The 18409-nt window shown below is 36.6% G+C and overlaps 1 protein-coding gene across 1 annotated transcript in view; it reads left to right on the forward strand.

Annotated features, from left to right (window-relative positions):
- Positions 1–17625, forward strand: part of LOC309875719 (extracellular sulfatase Sulf-1-like) — a gene marked incomplete at its 5' end in the record, with an annotated part of 23314 nt that extends 5689 nt beyond the window's left edge. Inside the window, 7 exons of the mRNA XM_082755392.1 lie at positions 1344–1440; positions 1530–1624; positions 2295–2360; positions 2845–3017; positions 5991–6133; positions 6254–6377; positions 14723–17625. Coding sequence (XP_082611518.1) covers positions 1344–1440; positions 1530–1624; positions 2295–2360; positions 2845–3017; positions 5991–6133; positions 6254–6377; positions 14723–15543 — 1519 coding nt within the window. The 3' untranslated portion in view covers positions 15544–17625. The remainder of the gene's footprint in view (positions 1–1343; positions 1441–1529; positions 1625–2294; positions 2361–2844; positions 3018–5990; positions 6134–6253; positions 6378–14722) is intronic.
- Between the last annotated feature and the right edge of the window lie 784 nt (positions 17626–18409).

Here is an 18409-nt window from a genome sequence, read left to right on the forward strand (position 1 = left end):
ATTCCAAGTGAAGACAGATGAGATCAGCTATACCATCTTTCTTAATACTTAGGTGTTTGTAGAAACTAACATTAGCTAAACTAAATTAGATATGTTTATCCCTAAAGAGACGTGCAATCATTTTTCCATCCTGAAACATACCTGGATTTCAATTTTTAACTCTACCCTACATCTGAAAAAATTTCAAAGTATTTTTCATTTTAAAAAGCTAGTATGATCTGAAGTCAGGCAGACACAGGCGACAAAAACATTCTATTAATCTTCCTATCACATTAAAAATATCAATAGTATTTCTCTCTCTCCTTTCAGAAGCATCAAATATAACATACATGTTAATTTTGAACAAATAAAAATTATTCTTTCTTTATATTAATCATTTGCAAGCACGGCATTAATAAAGCCTTAAGTGGCTTTATAGAAAAATGATTCTTTCTCCATAGCGAGTTTTGACTTTTACTAAGTAATATTCTCAGAATTCCAGTTTGTGAGTGAGGAAAAAATCATAATAGGAGAAGATGGGAAGAGATAAGTATCTAAATCTTTCTGCTTTTCTTTTCAAAAAATTTAAAAAGTGTTCTGATGGAGCAGGGCCCAAAAAAAGTCTGTGTCTATAAAACGAATATTTCTATATTTATGGATGTTCTTTTTGTCAACATGGAGACTTTGAAACTCCAGTTTATAGTCTACTGGATTCTTAATCTTGTTCCACTTCCTTGGACTTTCAATTATTCTTTTTTTTTGGTAGCACTATTTTTTCAAACACTAATATGAATATTTTTATCACTACACTACTTTATTACATGAGTGTTCTCTTTTTTATTACTTATATGAACTTTTTGCTCTAACTTTTAATCTTTATTGATGTTTATGAATTATATTGATCTTTACTCCATTGACTATGTGTTCTATTTTTAATTATTCTGCATACTCATAAGATGAGTTGCATTCATGTGGCATGAAAAACTTATTTCTCAGCAGTTGGTGGTTGAATGAGCACATTTAGTTAACAAGAGGCTTTGAATTCTGAACAGATTTTTAGTTCAGTTGCAATCTCATTTCTGATCGGATTAAAAATCTCCAACATGACATTGTCGTTCCATTTTTGCTTAGCAGGCAGAGAGCATCTGTCATGGATATGGAACTTTTTTTTTTATTTTGGAGATAAAACAGATTGAAGCAATTATTATTATTGTCAGCATGAGAAGATGTTATAGTGTTTATTTATTTCTTAACAGATTATAACAAAGAAATTCTTAGGAATGTTGGAAGAAAGAGAATAAATGGATAGGCAATTGGAAAACCACTGACTTCCTGTTTCTTATTTGTTCAATTTATATCTACAGATGTTTTATTCTTCCAAATGACACTATTCACTGTGAGAGGGAGCTGTACCAATCTGCCAGAGCTTGGAAGGACCACAAGGCGTACATTGACAAGGAGGTAGGAGATGTTTTGAAACCTGAGTGATGCCTTTGCACTGCTACCTACCCATTCAAAGAATAATTCTGACTAGGCAATATTCTCTGCAGATCGAAGCTCTCCAAGACAAAATTAAGAATTTGAGGGAAGTTAGAGGACACCTAAAAAGAAGAAAACCAGATGAATGTGATTGTAGTAAACAGAGGTAAGATAGACAACATACAGAATTAGAAGCTATGCTGACTGATAAAGCTTAGATACTTCTCAAGTTTGGTTTGTTGATTTTGTTTGTTCGTTTGTTTGTTTTCTTGGATGGTAAACAAAGAACTTAAGCACTATGGATATTTAAAACCGTTTTAGAAACTCATAGGTTAGCCTATTCAGGTGTCATTTCCGTAGCAGGGAAGGAAAGAAGCTGATTCATAATAAGAGTGTCAATGTCTGTGCTGTCTCTCTCCTGAGTGGAACTTATTTCTCTACTGACTTGAGAAAAAATCAGTTAGCCTGTTTCTGGAAAGAGATTCAAGTGTGAGGATAAGTATCTTAATTCAAAATAGCTGAAAATGAAACTACCCCCCGTTCCAACTTTTAGTTAGATCTCTTTCAGGAGTAGACACCACTCTTTGAAGAAGCATGTACAAATTTTAAGATTAAATTTGTTTGTATTCTACTAACATATTGAACCCAGCTGTAGGTTTACCACAGCCTCGCACAAGAGCACTCACACATATATAACTTCTTTAAACAAAATGAAAATCATGAGTCATTTTGTGTAGTTCCTTAAGAAAATGTCAAAGATGGTATGTTTCTGTTTTGTTTTTATGTTAAAATTAATTGTTTCGTGACTTGATATTTCTTAATAATTTTCAATGTAGCTACTACAACAAAGAGAAAGGGGTAAAGGCCCAAGAGAAAATCAAGAGCCATCTTCATCCCTTCAAGTAAGTTTGCTGTCATCTTCTTACTCTCTCAGCTAGCTTTTTGGTGACTGGAGAAATATGTATGATATTTTTGGAGAGTGAAAGGGGAGAGATGGGGAAAATAATAGGTCATATATGGCAAGCTCTCACAACAAACCTTCAGTATTTTTGGACATACATATGAAGGTTTATGAATAATATTAAAAAGCCCTATTGATAGAAATGGAAGAAATTAATCATTTCAGAAGATTATTGATAAGCAATCATTACAAAGATCCTGTTAAACCTAAATGCAAAAGCACATCACTTCTCATATTTGCTGAGGAAAGCACTTTGTTGTAACTGCTGGGATTGGAAGCTGAGCTGAAAAAGTCAGCATCCAAAAGGGCATATTCTCATCGGCTAATCTTTAAAAAAGCCATATAGACATAAATATTGCTAATGCTTTTGTTAACCAAATAGAAACTGTTCTTCGTCAGACATGCCCAACTTTTTCTCTGAACAGAGAAGCAGCACAGGAGGTAGATGGAAAACTGCAGCTGTTCAAAGAGAATCGCAGAAGGAAGAAGGAAAGGAAGGGGAAAAAGCGACAGAAGAAAGGAGATGAGTGCAGCCTTCCTGGACTGACGTGTTTTACCCATGACAATAATCACTGGCAAACAGCACCTTTCTGGAATTGTAAGTCTTACTTCCCTGTGCAGAGGTAAACTAGGTTGTCCTCTGCTGTGTAAGAGTTCCCACTTCATTTAGTCCGTCAGGTCATTATTTTGAAAAATGTCACTGAGCAGTGCTGCTGCTTCTATTCTGAAGTCTTAAGGAAGAATGTCACTTGAGTATGCTTGTAATTTTTGTGTTGCATATTTATAAGGAATTATCACAAGATGCTCTATGTGAAATACAGAAGAAGCAAAAAGGAGAGCTGGCCTGTTAAAAAGTAAACATTCATAACCAGCCACTGAGGTTCATGTCACATTTTGGTGATCAAGATGACCAAATATATTTGCTAGGAGTTGTGAGTCTTCAGCCTTGCAAGAGGGAAAGAAAAAGGAAGGAAAACCCTTTCCCCATCTGTATCCGAGCAAATTTGTGTGTGCCTATATAATGAAGCTAATCTAACCAATATATAGATTAGCAGAATTAAGTAGCTGTGATACCATGAGATAGAATTAGTGTGATAGAATTAGACATTTCCTGTACCTCATACACATTTTGTCATTACTATGTCCTGAGGTGATAGTATTGATCTTGTCTTTTAGATTTAAGTTATTAATAAATACTAATGCTATCTTCAATCACTGTTATCTGTTGTATACAACTGTTTGAAAAATTCTGAGCTGAGGTTACAGGAAAAATGAGTTTTCTCTCACAAAATCAAACAGAACTCCTTACTTCATTTCCATTATGTTAAATCAAATTATTTACACATATTTAATGCAAACTACAAAACTGCTGGCTGGCTCTTTGGAAATTTAAATTTTTCAAGAAATACTCATCCAGTATTATTGACAGGGAAAGATACTCATCAAGCATAAACCTGATACTTTGTCCAGGCTGCATATCTACTCTGGATCTCATAAAAGTGAGCAGAAGTAACAAATCCCTGAGATAGTAATTCTACATGTTCACCATACAAAATGAATTCTGCAAATACTATGATTAATTCTACTGAGGTTAGAGCTTAAATGTGCATAATATTGCTGAGAAGTTTAGTGGAACTTTGACCTTTTCACTACTGTTCAACATAAAAGTTTCTGCAAACCTATTTTTTCCTAAGAAAAATGCTTAATCAAATTTTTTTGAGGGGAGGGGGGCAAAATAGAATCATATCATCTGGTATTCAAGATGTGTATATCTGAATTAAAACCTTTTCCCTTTTCCTCCTTTGCTATGTTGTGGTTTTAGACAAGGGATTTATGACCAAAGATTTTGTCACAAACTCTTTCTTGTGACTTGACTGTTAAGTGCAGTAGCATTGTGTCACAAACCTCGGTACCTCAGTCTGCCTTAATTTTACCATTTTGATATCAAAGCCTATCATAAACAACTTATTGTGAAGAAAATACAAACACTATCCCTTATGAATTCTCCACATTATTCCCATTTTTGATATTCTAAAAAAATTTAAAGTCAGAACTGCAGAATGCTCACTTACTTTGTAAGAATAAAATCTTATATCTAGAAAATATATTAAGTTACTTTAAACTTCAGGGTATATAGATAACAATCCTACTGGGACATGCTTCAACATTTCTAGGCATTCAGCATTAACAAAACAACATTTTTCTCAGCTTTGGTGGCGGAGGAGGAAAAGTGATTGAAAACTTTATTTTCAAAAACTTGAAGATCAAATGGTGATTAAGGTACAACAATATGACTCTGAACAGAAAATTTGCTAAGAGCAAATACTCATTTCAAGAAAGATGTTGTCTCTTACTGATAATCTGTTCTGACTGCACTAGAACTTTTGCTAGTAAGATTTTTATGTCTTAAAAATTTCCTACAGCAGTAATATGCATGATTTTTGTTTTAAAGGCAACAATTAGATTGATGTATTGCTTTTTAATTGTGGAGTAGCAAACAGTTAAGAAAAGTGTTCTCATACTTCTGTGCATTCTGGCAATGCTCCAGAAAGAGTCATGGGGTAAAAAAAAATGTCTCTTTGATGCAGTTCATAACTGAAAGAAGAGCCAAGGTATTGATTCCAATAGCATGGATGAAAAGGGCCAATACCGTTACTAGTTTTATAAAGTCTGTTAAACACAGTAACACTATTACAGAAAGCTACAGAACTAATTAAATAAAAATCTAAGGCACTATTAATATTTTATTATTGGAATTAAAAAGATATTCTTAGATATTCTTCTAAAACAAAGTGTTGTTATCAGTTTGTTTAAAACTCAAAAGGTTCTGAGCCTTTCTGAGCCTTTTCCACAGGCAGAATGAGATTATAAACAGCCTTAAAAGTATTATGTTTTGGGGAAGAAGTTTAGACAACTCATTAAACGTATTGTACTAAAACTAAATCATCTAATATTTGTGTTGACACTACCTATTGTCTCCTACTATTCTGTTGGTTAAACTACAGTTTATTGAAAAGAAATGAAAGGAGGCTCACCTACTATCATATTTGAAAATCTTGATATTGCACAAAATATGCAATATAAAGACCAATTAAAGCATGTTTCAGTCCATATGTGATTTTACCCTAAAGTACATGTCTGTGTTTGGTTAGCTGAATAGCTGTTCATACTTCACCACGTTTGAGATCTTCATTTTCTCTAATGATGGCTTAGAGACATTAAATTCACGTGTGACACCTGGCTCTTGGTGTCTTCAGTCTGGAGTGCAATCCTGCTCCACGTTTCCCCAGGTTGAAAAGTAAAATAAACCATATATAAATGAGAACAGAGTATTTCCTATTAGCTATAGTAAATGCTTTATTCTGTTTTATTTAAGTATATATTTGAGAAATTTGCATGTTAACAAAGTTTGTTTGTCCTGTTTTAGATGAGACTCTAATGTTATTTGAATATAAGATTTTTTTTAATTGATTTAGAATTTAAGTAAATAATCTATACATTTTGCTAGTACAAGAAACAACCATATTATTTTTCAGCTAAGCTAATAACTTTTTTTTTCTTTTACTTACAGTGGGCTCTTTCTGTGCTTGCACAAGCTCAAATAACAACACTTACTGGTGTTTGCGGACAGTTAATGACACCCACAATTTTCTCTTCTGTGAGTTTGCAACTGGCTTCTTGGAATATTTTGATATGAACACCGATCCCTATCAGGTAAACTCCTTTCCCTGTTACAAAATATTGCGCACTAAATTCCTCTGTTGGTTGTTTATCATTATTTTTTTTATTATTTCCGATAATAAGTATTTTCTCCCCCATTTCTCTTTTTCTCAGCTGACAAATACTGTTCATACAGTGGAAAGAGGCATTTTGAATCAATTACATGTACAGCTAATGGAACTGCGAAGTTGTCAAGGTTACAAGCAGTGCAATCCAAGGCCTAAGGGACTTGAAACAGGTACAAGCAAAGTAGAAGAGAGTGTCTATTTCTATTGTATTACGTTATTGTCATCTCCTCGATTGTATCCATGAAGTCTCAGTCTTTTAATTGTTGCTCTGAGTAAATTAGAATGATCTAAGTACATCATCCTGCATAACTGCATGACCAGAAAGCTTCTTTGCAAGTTTGTGCAGGTTATTTTAGACAGACATTGATGACAAACAACAACATTTGACAGAAATTCTGCAGAAAGTTTATCATGTTATTTGCATGAAGCAATAACAAGCATACACAGATCCTCTTACTCATAGCCATAACCCTTTTCTCCATTGCAGGATTTATTTGGTTAGGTTCTGCCTCCCAGTAGCAGATGAGATATTAAATCCTGTATTTATTCTGATTGCTCTCTGCCTGTATGACCAACCTTGGGCTCTACACCAAACTGGGACTTAACATTGCAAATTTCTAATCATATGTAGCTCTCTCTGTTTATAAGGAAAGCAGTATATCTTTAGAAGATTCTCTGAATACAAAAATAGGTGGCATTTATACTTCATAAGTCTGGAATTCTTTGCACTTAAATTTGGTTGATTGAAATTGTGTTTGTTTGTTTGTTTGCTTGTTTGTTTTTTTACAGGAATATTCCCTTATATGTATTTTATATTGTTGCATCTTTGTATCTCTTTCTTCAGCTACAAACATTTCTCTTTATTAATCATTTGGGGGTTTTATTGTTTTTGAAAAACTATGGCTTTTCAGTTCTTTTATATAAAACTTCCAGGAAATCTTTATTGGACTGCAACTCTGTCTTTATTTAACACAGTACATTTCTTTTTAGGAATTAGATGCTGTGCATGGAAAGCTACATTGTGAATGGTTTTACAAGTTCTAAACACTAACAAAAGTTACTCTTGTATTTTCCTATATCAGGAAATAAAGATGGAGGAAGCTATGATCCACACAGGTATCCACACTTTTTTATTCTCCTCAGCAGCTTCTTTCCAAATAATTGCATGATTCCAGTCCATTTCAACTAATGTCTGTATCCTGCCATGTTGCACACAACCATAGCTTTTGATGCATGCCTTTTCTAACTACTTTACAGTGAACTTGGCCTTTGTTTTTTAGACCTACCATTCTGCATTTAACTTAGCTTATTGTCACAGCAAGACTTCATACAACTCATGTTCCATGCCTGTATTTAGTAGATGTTTACACAGGGAAAATAGAATAATGTCTTTTGGTTGTTTTCCTGTTGCTACATTTTTGGTTGGTTTGTTGTTTTTGTTGTGGGGTTTTTTGTTTGTTTGTTTCTTCCTGTTTTTATTTAGGAAGTCTGTACATACGCTTTTTAAATTAATAATAGGTGTGCTTAAAAGGCTTTCTGAGATGTATGTACCCAAAGAGCCTAGTCAAATCTACAGAAGTAAAGTAAAATCTTCTCACTGGCTTTAGAAATTGTTGGCAGATGCTGCTTTAAGCAAAAACAGTGCTCAGTTTGAGCAGCATGTGCACAGAAGCCAGAATTTCACTGGAAGTAAGGCAGAAAGATAAGGCTCCTTTTGGCAGGGTGCTTTCAGACCAAACCTGACATGTGAAACTAAATCTTTTTAAAAGGTTGCAGTATTTGAACTGAGGAAGGGCAATGGGTGAGATATTTTGTCCCAAATTCTCAAACCCAAGGTATGCAAGAAATACTGCTGTTTACAACTACATTTACCATATGTACCTGTTTATTCCAGCTACTCTTTCTGGTGGAGGAACCAGGGAAACATAAAACAAAAGCCTGATGAGGCTGAAAAATCCCCATTCCTCACAGTACAGCACTTGCTGTTCAGTAAGCAGTACTTGTACTAAGGGGAAAAACAGTTTAGAAGACGTCCATCAGATGTCATATTTAGACTTGATACCTTCTCACTGTATATCAGTTTTATACATTTTCATCTCCATGTGCTTTGGTGGAGTAGCTCCTGATAACACTGCTTGCCTGAGATGTAAATTGGGCCTGAGGAGTACACAAGTCTACAGAAAACTTTTTTTTTTTCACAGAGTCTTTCGGGAAGAATCCTGTTATTAGCTCCCAGCAGCCAGGGAACAATTAAGAGAATGGATTTCAGTGTTTTGTAGTTCTCCAATTTAAGCAGCTATTTTTTCCCATGCAGCTAATTTCATATTTTCTCATTTGTATATTTTTGGGATGTGGGAAAATGATGTTTTTATTTGGTTATACCTCAGTTGTTTGCATTGCTTATAACAGCCTAGTGGGAACTAGTTACTACAATGATAATCCCTGTAATTATGCTTTGAAGTCTTTCATTAGAAGATGTCCTTACAAATATTCCTAATTTTAACTACAGAGCTAACAGAAATGGCATCTTTAAATTGTAGGATTTAATGAAATAGTAGAACACCCAGAAATAATCTTTAAGTTATATCTTGTTGCACAGTGTAGTAATGAAAATATTTTAATTTCTGATACTAAGTCAATAGCGGTAATGCTACTGGTATAAATGGCATGTATAGTATAACACAAATGACATTGCTCAGTGCTGCTCCATTCCAAACACCCAGCTTCTCAGTGTACTCAGGTGCCTGGGTTCAGCATATGGTTCAACCCGTTTCCTGATGGAATTTTTTTTCTAAACTTTTTTTTTTTTTAATTAAAAAAAAAATGGTTCCTAAGGATTTTTTTTTTTAATTAAAAAAAAAAAATCCTTAGGAACCATTAAAAGAATATGTTAGAGGACCCTTTTTATGTTAGAATCATAGAATCATAGAATATCCTGAGCTGGAAGGGACCCATAAGGATCATCAAGTCCAACTCCTGGCACCGCAGAGGTCTACCCAAAAGCTTAGACCATGTGACTAAGTGCACAGTCCAATCGCTTTTTAAATTCGGACATGCTTGGTGCAGTGACTGCTTCACTGGGAAGCCTGTTCCAGTGTGCAACCACCCTCTCGGTGAAGAACCTCTTCCTGATGTCCAGTCTAGACTTCCCCTGCCACAGCTTAACACCTTTTCCACAGGTCCTATCACTGGTGTTTACAGAGAATAGGTCACCTGCCTCTCCACTCCCCCTTGTGAGGAAGTTGTAGACCATGATGAGGTCCCCCCTCAGCCTCCTCTTCTCCAGGCTGAACAGGCCCAGTGACCTCAGCTGCTCCTCATACGTCTTCCCCTCTATGCCCTTCACGATCTTTGTTGCCCTCCTCTGGATACTCTCCAACAGTTCAATGTCCTTTTTATACTGTGGTGCCCAGAACTGCACACAGTACTCCAGATGAGGCTGCATCAGTGCGGAGTAGAGTGGCACAATCACCTCCCTCGACCAACTAGCAATGCCGTGCTTGATGCACCCCAGGATATGGTTGGCCCTCCTGGCTGCCAGGGCACATTGCTGGCTCATATTCAGCTTGCTGTCAACCACAACCCCTAGATCCCTCTCTGCGGGGCTGCTCTCCAGCGTCTTGTCACCCCATCTGTATGTAAAGTCAGGGTTGCCCCGTCCCAGGTGCAGGACCCGGCACTTGCTTTTGTTAAACTTCATACAGTTGGTGATCGCCCAGCTTTCCAATCTGTCCAGGCATCTCTGCAAGGCCTTTCCACCCTCATCCGAGTCCACAACTCCTCCAAGTTTGGTATTGTCGGCAAATTTGCTCAGAACTCCTTCTAGTCCTACATCCAAATCATTTATAAATACATTGAAGAGGACTGGCCCTAAAATGGAGCCTTGAGGGACCCTACTAGTGACCATCTGCCAGCCTGATGTGTCCCCATTTACCACAACCCTTTGAGCCCTACCCGTCAGCCAATTGCTCACCTATCGTATGATGTTTTTGTTACGTTGTACGCTGGACATTTTGTCCAGTAGGATCCTATGGGAAACCGTGTCAAAAGCCTTGCTGAAGTCCAAAAAGATTACATCAGCTGGTTTCCCTTGAAAACCAGATCACCTAGGCGGGTGATCTTACCATAAAAGGAAATCATATTTGTTAGGCAGGACCTACCCCTCATGAACCCATGTTGGCTGGGACCAATGACCACATTGTCCCCCAGGCACACTACAATAACTTCAAGAATCATCTTCGCCATGATTTTTCCAGGCACTGATGTGAGACTGACAGACCTGTAATTGCTAGGGTTTTCTTTCTTACCCTTCTTGAAAATTGGCACAACATTTGCCAGCTTCCAGTCTACTGGGACCACTCCAGATTCCCAAGATCATTGAAAATTAGTTGAGAGAGGTCCCTCAATGACATCAGCCAGCTCTTTAAGCACCCTGCAATGAATCCCATCCAGATCCACAGACTTGTATGGATCCAGGCAGAGCAGCAAATCCCACACACATTCAGGGGAGGTTGGGAGTTTATCATGCCCACCATCATGGTCCTTCAGCTCAGGGCACCCTGGGTCCTGAAGCCCATCATCAGTGTTGAAGACAGAGGCGAAGAAGGCATTAAATGTCTCTGCTTTGCCTATGTCATTGTCTGTGAGGAGACCTTCCCCTTCAAGTAGCAGACCTATGTTTTCTTTGGTCCTCCTTTTTCTGTTCACATACCTAACCAAAATTTTTCTATTGTCTCCCACAGACCTGGCCAGTTTCAACTCTAATTGGGCTTTGGCCACATGAATTTTCTCCTTACAAACATGAACAGCATCCTTGTTGCCTGACCCTCCTTCCAGCAGCCATACACTTTTTTTTTTCACCTAAGCTCCAGTAGAAGATCCCTGGTTAGCCAGGCTGGCCTTCTGTCCCATCTGCCTGACTTCTGATAAATTGGAATTGCCTGATCTTGTGCTTTTATGAGGCAGTGCTTAAAGATTGACCAGCACTGATGGACGCCAATGCCTTCAAAACCTGCAGATAAACCAGTGAAATAAGAAAGGAATAACCCTGTGCTGCCAAGTCATTTGAATCCCCTCCTGCATAATTTCTCAATTCAGATCTGCTTCCACTTCAAAATGTCCTAAGGTAGTACATCACTGCAGGTGTTACAAGTACAATATTGGGACAATGGGCCTGAATGAGAACAGCCAGTGTAGTGCTGTTTGCTTAATACATAGGGATAAACTTTAGCAGGGAAGAATTTGTGTTACTTGTGTCCTTTGACATACGGACCACGAATCCATAGATAACAGGATGTGTAAATCAATCTCCTCTTTCCTGTTTGTCCATGGTCTTTCAAAGCCACTAAGGAAGTGACTACCTACTTACCTTGAGTGGAGATACATCCACATGTTGTGTTAGTTTGGGGATAACACAGCCACAGATAGCATCATGGGACTCTGAGGCACAATAGTATTGGACAATGAAGTTTAGATAATGCGTGACTTTAAAAAAAAAAAAAAAAAAAAGAAGATGCTTTATTATGAACAGTTAGTAACATTTTTTGTCTCTTTTGGGTCTGTGATATAGCTGAGAGATTCCCTAATATCCATAGAGGGAAACCACTGATGTGCTGTTACTCAAATGCAACTCATCTGCATTTTCCTGCTTCATGCCTGTTTGTAATGAGATTTCTTACAGGAGAAAACCTTTTCTTTCCTCTCCCTTTCCCCCTGTATACTTTCATTTCAGTGGGAAACTTCATGCTTACTACTAAGTTGTGGAATTAAACTGTGAGTTGGCTTGCTCTGTCAACCAACATAGACTCAGCTCTATGACCTTAAGACAGCTTTCCTATTTGTTTAACATGTATGAATACGTTACCTTTGTTCCATGCGTTTAAACAAGTTGGTTTTTTTTCTGCTTAACATGAAGGTCATGGAACAATTTCCAGTGCCTTCCCAGCTGTGAAAATCCTCACTCATCAGCAGAGAAACTGAGACTGCAGAAGCAGTCCAACAGTTAGAGGGGAAAAAATAGTTTCAGTATGATGGACCATTTAGCTCTGGCTCAGCCTTTGAGCTATGTTATAGAAATACAACAAGCTCTTTGCTGATCTGAATTCTCTGCCACACAGCCCTGTTGCCCCACTACTGGGGTTTGATGAGGAACTCTGCTCCTCCACCCTTGGACAGACAGCAGAGGCTCTTCTGGGCCCTAAGACAGCATCCTGACCTCTGCTTTGCCCCACACTGCCCTGGTCCATCCCCAAAATTGTTACTGATAAATGGCAGCACTCCTGTTTCAGTTTCTGCCATACACCAAAGCACTTTGGCCATTGACTCTCTCTATGGAAGTTTATTGTCCTATGCAGGTTCTGATTTGGCATATAAAAAACAATTTACAAAGCTGTCAATACAAATAATAACAAAGCAAAAATAATTTATCATTTGTAGTGTAGTTAATCTCTTTGAGGATTGATGACTTTTCTGATTTTTTGATGAATTTGAAGTTCCTTTTGATTAATTTTTATTAATTTTGATTAATTTTGAAATTCCCCAAAACTATATCCCTTCCTGTGATGTTTCCTAGGGCCCTTTATACCTCTAAGCACCAGAACAGTAAGATTTATTTCTTGAAATCTCTGCAGTACTTCATTATTATTATTTGTTTGTTTCAGGAAACAAATTATTTATCATTTAACTTCTTAAGATGTTGCTCATGGCCATGCTGTGATTTCATTTCTCTTGTCTACTTCAGGAAAAGATGAAAGCAAGACACCCTGTCATAACTGCTCTACCAAATCCAAAAAACTTGTGTTGCTTCCAAGTCACTTTATGCTGGGAAACAGAACCATAATTCTGTGGGAAAAACTTTAAAAAAACTAAAATATATACATTTTATATTGTAAAATATTTGCAGCTGTCGTGTTAGATGAAGAAATGTCAATTAAGAGCAACGATTCAGTTTACAAGAAAGGAAAGTGATTTCACTTTGGTGGGAGCAGAATGAGGCTTCTATCAGAATGAGGCTCTTCATAAGAAAAACTCAAATTTCTTTTTTCCAACTATGACAGTATTTTCCTGAGTTTCCATATGATGGACTAAATATTGGAGAAATTCTTTCTACTAAGAAATGATGGAATAGTAAAGAAGGAAAGACTATAAGATAAAATAGATACACATTGTATCTGCTGTTTTACTTGAATGAGAAAAGGCAAGTTAAAATGCAAATAATTAATAGAGATGTCAAGAATTCACTGTAGGAATGAAGAGTCTAATATCGATAAGTGTTTGTACTCAGTTTGCACTGTTGGACTATAGCCACTTGAACTTCCAAGGTAATTAGTACTACCTTACCAGCCTGTACATTTTTCAGAAGAATGTCATCGCAGTGAATTAATTACTAAATATTGCTTACAAGACTTTTTTGTAAGGACAGATCTGACACTTCCCCTGAATGGCTTTTGCATTACCTGATTAGTTTTTCCTTGTAGGCCACTTTGTGAGTAAAATCTTTGGATGAAAGACAGTCTGTGCGGTGAATTTAATGAAATAGTGGTGTTAGGTGTTACTTATCAGTGTAAAATGAGCTTCACAGTACATCTGATAATCTGGGTCACTATAGTCACTGCAGTGACTTTTAAAAATCTTTTGGAAATGGATATCCTTCATAACTTTTTTTTTTTTTTTTCCAGCTATGATGAGTGTAAGAGGTACTATCATTGCTACTTATAGACTCAAGTCTGTGCTTTTTATTCAGACATACTGTCTGACAAATCTGTTGGATACTTTCTTTGAAAGCTTTTCATTTTTATGGGGGAAAAAAAAAAAAAAACATTTAGAAGATACTCTATGTATATTTTAATAACATCTTACGTAATAGTACAGTCCTATAATTCACACCAAGTTGTTACAGTTTTTATTTCTTGTACATGCTCCATGTAAATTAAAATGAATATTTACAGAGTAAATATAAAAGCTACCTTTGGCTATCTTGTATTAAATAAAATGTGGCTAGTTGTTTTGCAGACCTTATGTCTCAAGCTATTTCTACACCAAATTCCTATGGGCTTGGTCAGCAATGGCTTTCTGGTTCTGGTCAGCAATGGCTTTCAGATTCAGGCCCAGTTATTATGCTTTTTATTCATCACATCCTTTGGCGGAGTGTTTAGAAATGGCAAATGGATTATTTGTGTACTGAAGCAAGATTTTTGCCTTGAAATATCAGAGGGAAGATTTGCCTTTAAATGCCATCACAAAGTCCCATTAGGCCAGATTCTGCTCAATTTTACCAGCCCAAGGATGCAGCGGAAGACATGGGTTTTACCAGTGTGTGTTTAGCAGGAGCTGTGAACACACCTGAGGCCACAATCATTAACGAGACGACTGAAGATGTGGAGCATCTTATGTTTTCACCTACATATGCTACGCATAGTGGTGCTTTCAAGCAAATGGAAGTATAAAAGCACGTGGCAGCTTTGCTTGCACTTTTACACTGGTGTTCACCATTAGGCTTTATTCTTTCTTTTAACAGAGGACAGTTATGGGATGGATGGGAAGGCTAACCTGGCCAATTTCACTGACAACATCAACTGGCAAGGACTGGAAGACTTGTACAGTGTGAATGAAAGTGTATATGAATACAGATACAACTATAGACTTAGTCTGGCTGACTGGACTAATTACTTGAAGGATGTAGATAGAATGTTTGCACTGCTGAACAGTTACTACCAGCAAAATAAAACAGACAAGGCTAACACTGCTCAAAGCAATGAGGATGGGGACGAATCATCTACATCAGCCTCAGCAGAAATGACTTCTGCTGAAGAATCGAGCGGCCTGACTGATGAACAGTTGAGGCTTATTGTGCCAACAAACTTTGCAGCCCTAGCTTTGAGCACCGTGAATTTAAGTCAAGAGAGGAAACTTGAATTAAACAATGATATTCCTGAGAAAAGTAGTTTGAATGATGCACACTGGAGAAATAATCATCAAGATGAAAAATGGAGAGAGGATAAAGAATCAGACCGCTTTAATATGGATTTCAGTGGGAACGGTTTGATAGAGTTGGAGTCCCGGCATAGCTTCATGCTACAACGTGTCAGCATTCCTCAGAAAGACATTCATCAGGACAGTGATACTATGGAAGATGTATTTGGTGATCAAATATATCTTCCTGTGAGGTCCAATGAACCCCTTGTTCATCAGGCTGTAAATATATCCATTAGGGATTCACCTATCGGTACCCAGGAAAGAGAAACTTCCTTGAAAAAAAAGAAACAGAGTCTTACAGGGGAAACTTCACAAATTCGAAATGTAGAAGGCAGTGCCTCGTCTCCACTCTCCTTGGATTAGATCAAGTGGCAGACCATTAAATAAATTCTCCTTTCTATTATTAGCAAACTAATAAAGGTAATCATGACAACTGACATTCCATGTTCATTGTAGATACATTTTGCAGCTAAATTGAGACCAGCTCAGTATTTGTCTATGTGTATTTACTTCATTCACACGCACATACCTTCACAGTGAATCTCCACACTGGAAAAAGTTTTCCAGCATTTTAATGAAAAGAAACAGTGTTAACTTTCTAAAGCAGTAGCACATTCTCTGTAAGCTAATATTATTTCTTCAGAGAGGATGTTCAAGTTATTTTCTCTATTTCCAAATGATCCCACCATGAATGAATGTTTCATTTCACCCAATCTGTCTGCATAATGTATTTTTGATAAATTATTTTAACCACTGGAAATTCCTAATGTCACACTTTTGAGTAAAATAATGTTGCACTTTTAAAATCTGTATGCCATACCATTTATGAATCTAATAATTTACCTGTTCTTAGTTTGCTCATTGTCTAATGTAATTGTGAAACCGATAAATAGATTAACAGGAAAAAGGTAATCAGCATGGATTGTGGAAACAGAATGAATCTTATTTTAGCAAAAATATTGCATGTTTTTGTTACTTTGTTTTAATTAAATTTACTCTCAGAAAGGTATGGCTAATAATTATTAATTGTAGGAGGATCTGTTTAAATTGGATTGTTTCCCTATATATTGATTACGTCAGTATTAAAAATACACGATTTTTTTTTTGACTTTTCTTTTTTTTCCTGATACTGGTAGAAAGGTTTACATCAATACGTACACACTTTTGTCAGCACATCTGATTTTTACTGGCTTGAATCTTGAAGTCATTCTTTTCACTTTGATCTTGAAATCATTATTTTCATTTTGACACTTAAATTCTTACTTTGTTTTGTTTCAAGCAGGCATAAAAGGGAATGATAAAATCATGTTAGATTTACATTATTTCAGATATAAAAGGCAAATGAGTGAAAAAGTTGTAGCTTAGATAATATCTGTTGTATTGTTATAATTTTTTTCTTGAACTTTACCATACATTAAATTTTATAAAGTATAATTCAAAAATTACTTTGAAAATCTGTACTACTAGAACTTAATATCTTCCCTTGCTTTTTTTTTTTTTTTTTTTTTTTTTAATAAATTTCTGAATAATTAGCACAACAACAAAAAAAGGAGAATTACCTCAAACAGGTGTAATTCCATAGTGTCCAATTCATGGGAGTGTTTCCTATCTGTTATGTTTCCTAGTGTAGCGAGTATTTTTTGGTTATTGCAAGCACTGCAGTTTAAACTTACATTCACCACATTGTATTTTAAGTTGAAACTTTTTACAAAGGAAATTCTTTTAGTAGGATTTTAATAATTTTAAGAAGCAGTCTTTTTGATGGACTCTGTACATATGTTAAAATTAACTAGCTCTATCTGATGTATGTGTTATGGGCTGATTGATAGAACAAACGTATTTATGGTCATGAATGATGCTATTTGTACATAGATTTCAAGTTACTAGGATACAGACTGTGTTTTTAAATCTTGTATATTTCTGTGATACTTTTATAGAACAATTCTGGCTTCGGGAAAGTCTAGAAGCAATATTTCTTGAAATAAAAAGTGTTTTACTTTACCTGCTTCAGAGAAGTCCAGATGATCCAGCTTTCCTAGTAATTGACTTATTTTAAAAATATGTTTACAGTTTCAGTTTTAAGAATCCATCCACTTTCAACGCAATGGGTAATGAAATAACACACTACATTCTGTTAGTTATAAATTATTCATGGAGATTGTGAATAATATATATTTTTTGTTTAAGACATGCTGTGATTTATTTATTTTTAATCCCAATTCACCTGATCCTTTCTTCCTTGAAGTCAGGGCTCCTGGCAGCACAGCTGGTGGTTCTCAGGAGTAAAGCAATATTACATGGTGCCATCCCCTGGTTCCTCCCTGCAGAGCTCTTCCTACAACAGCAAAGTGCAGCAGACTGGATATGTAGGGCTGTAGGGGTTAATGAAAATAGACCATGGGTCTTCAGAAGGAGTGTCTCCTTGCACGAGTCCACAAAAACAAAACAAAACAAAACAAAACAAAACAAAAGTTTTCAAGGAACCTCACTCATACCTTTGTGCAGGGAATTACCAAGCATCAAGCACGTGCCCTCCATTCTCAGAAAGTACGTTTCCTTGAAAGAATTTAGTAAGGTGCTTGCTCCTCTCCTAATGCTTGAGCAGACACAGAGAAGGAATGGTGCAACAGCGTGGTCTTTTACCCTCACATTTACCCTTCTAGTCCTCCTTTTTTAGTGACAGCTTAAAGTACTCACTCAGAAAATGGAAGATAAGAGTTTGCATCCTCCTCAGTGTGAAAATGGTCTACCTTCCTCCTTCCAGGACAGTGCCTTGCCCTCCAAACTATCAGATAGTGTAGGTGGGAGCTTTTCTAACAGCTCTTATTGCAGTGTGGAGGAAAAAGAAAATAAATAGAAAACAGACTCATTGTATCAGGATTTGCTCAGGATTTTTCTCAATGCCTGAGCACCCATGGGTGATTGTTGCCCAAGAGGTGTTATTCTGTAATAAAACTTCCTCCTGTAGCTTCAGCAAAAAGCAATCCTGTCTGAGTGTTCTGACACCACTCTGCAGCCAGAACCAAAGTGCAGTAGGAGAGGTACGAACTGCAGAGTCATTTCAGAAACATATGTCCCATCTGAAGGGATGCAATCACAGCCTTAGCTGCCTCGAAGCTGCCTGGGATAATTTTACTCCCACTCAGGCAGCAGATGTCAGCGCAGAGCCGCACAACTGTTCCTCTCCTGTGGCCCTTGCACTGCCTGCAGTGCTTTTCAACCCCTCCTG

The sequence above is a fragment of the Aythya marila genome (genome assembly GCF_965140915.1).
Source record: "Aythya marila genome assembly, chromosome: 2".
NCBI classification, from domain to species: Eukaryota; Metazoa; Chordata; class Aves; order Anseriformes; family Anatidae; genus Aythya; species Aythya marila.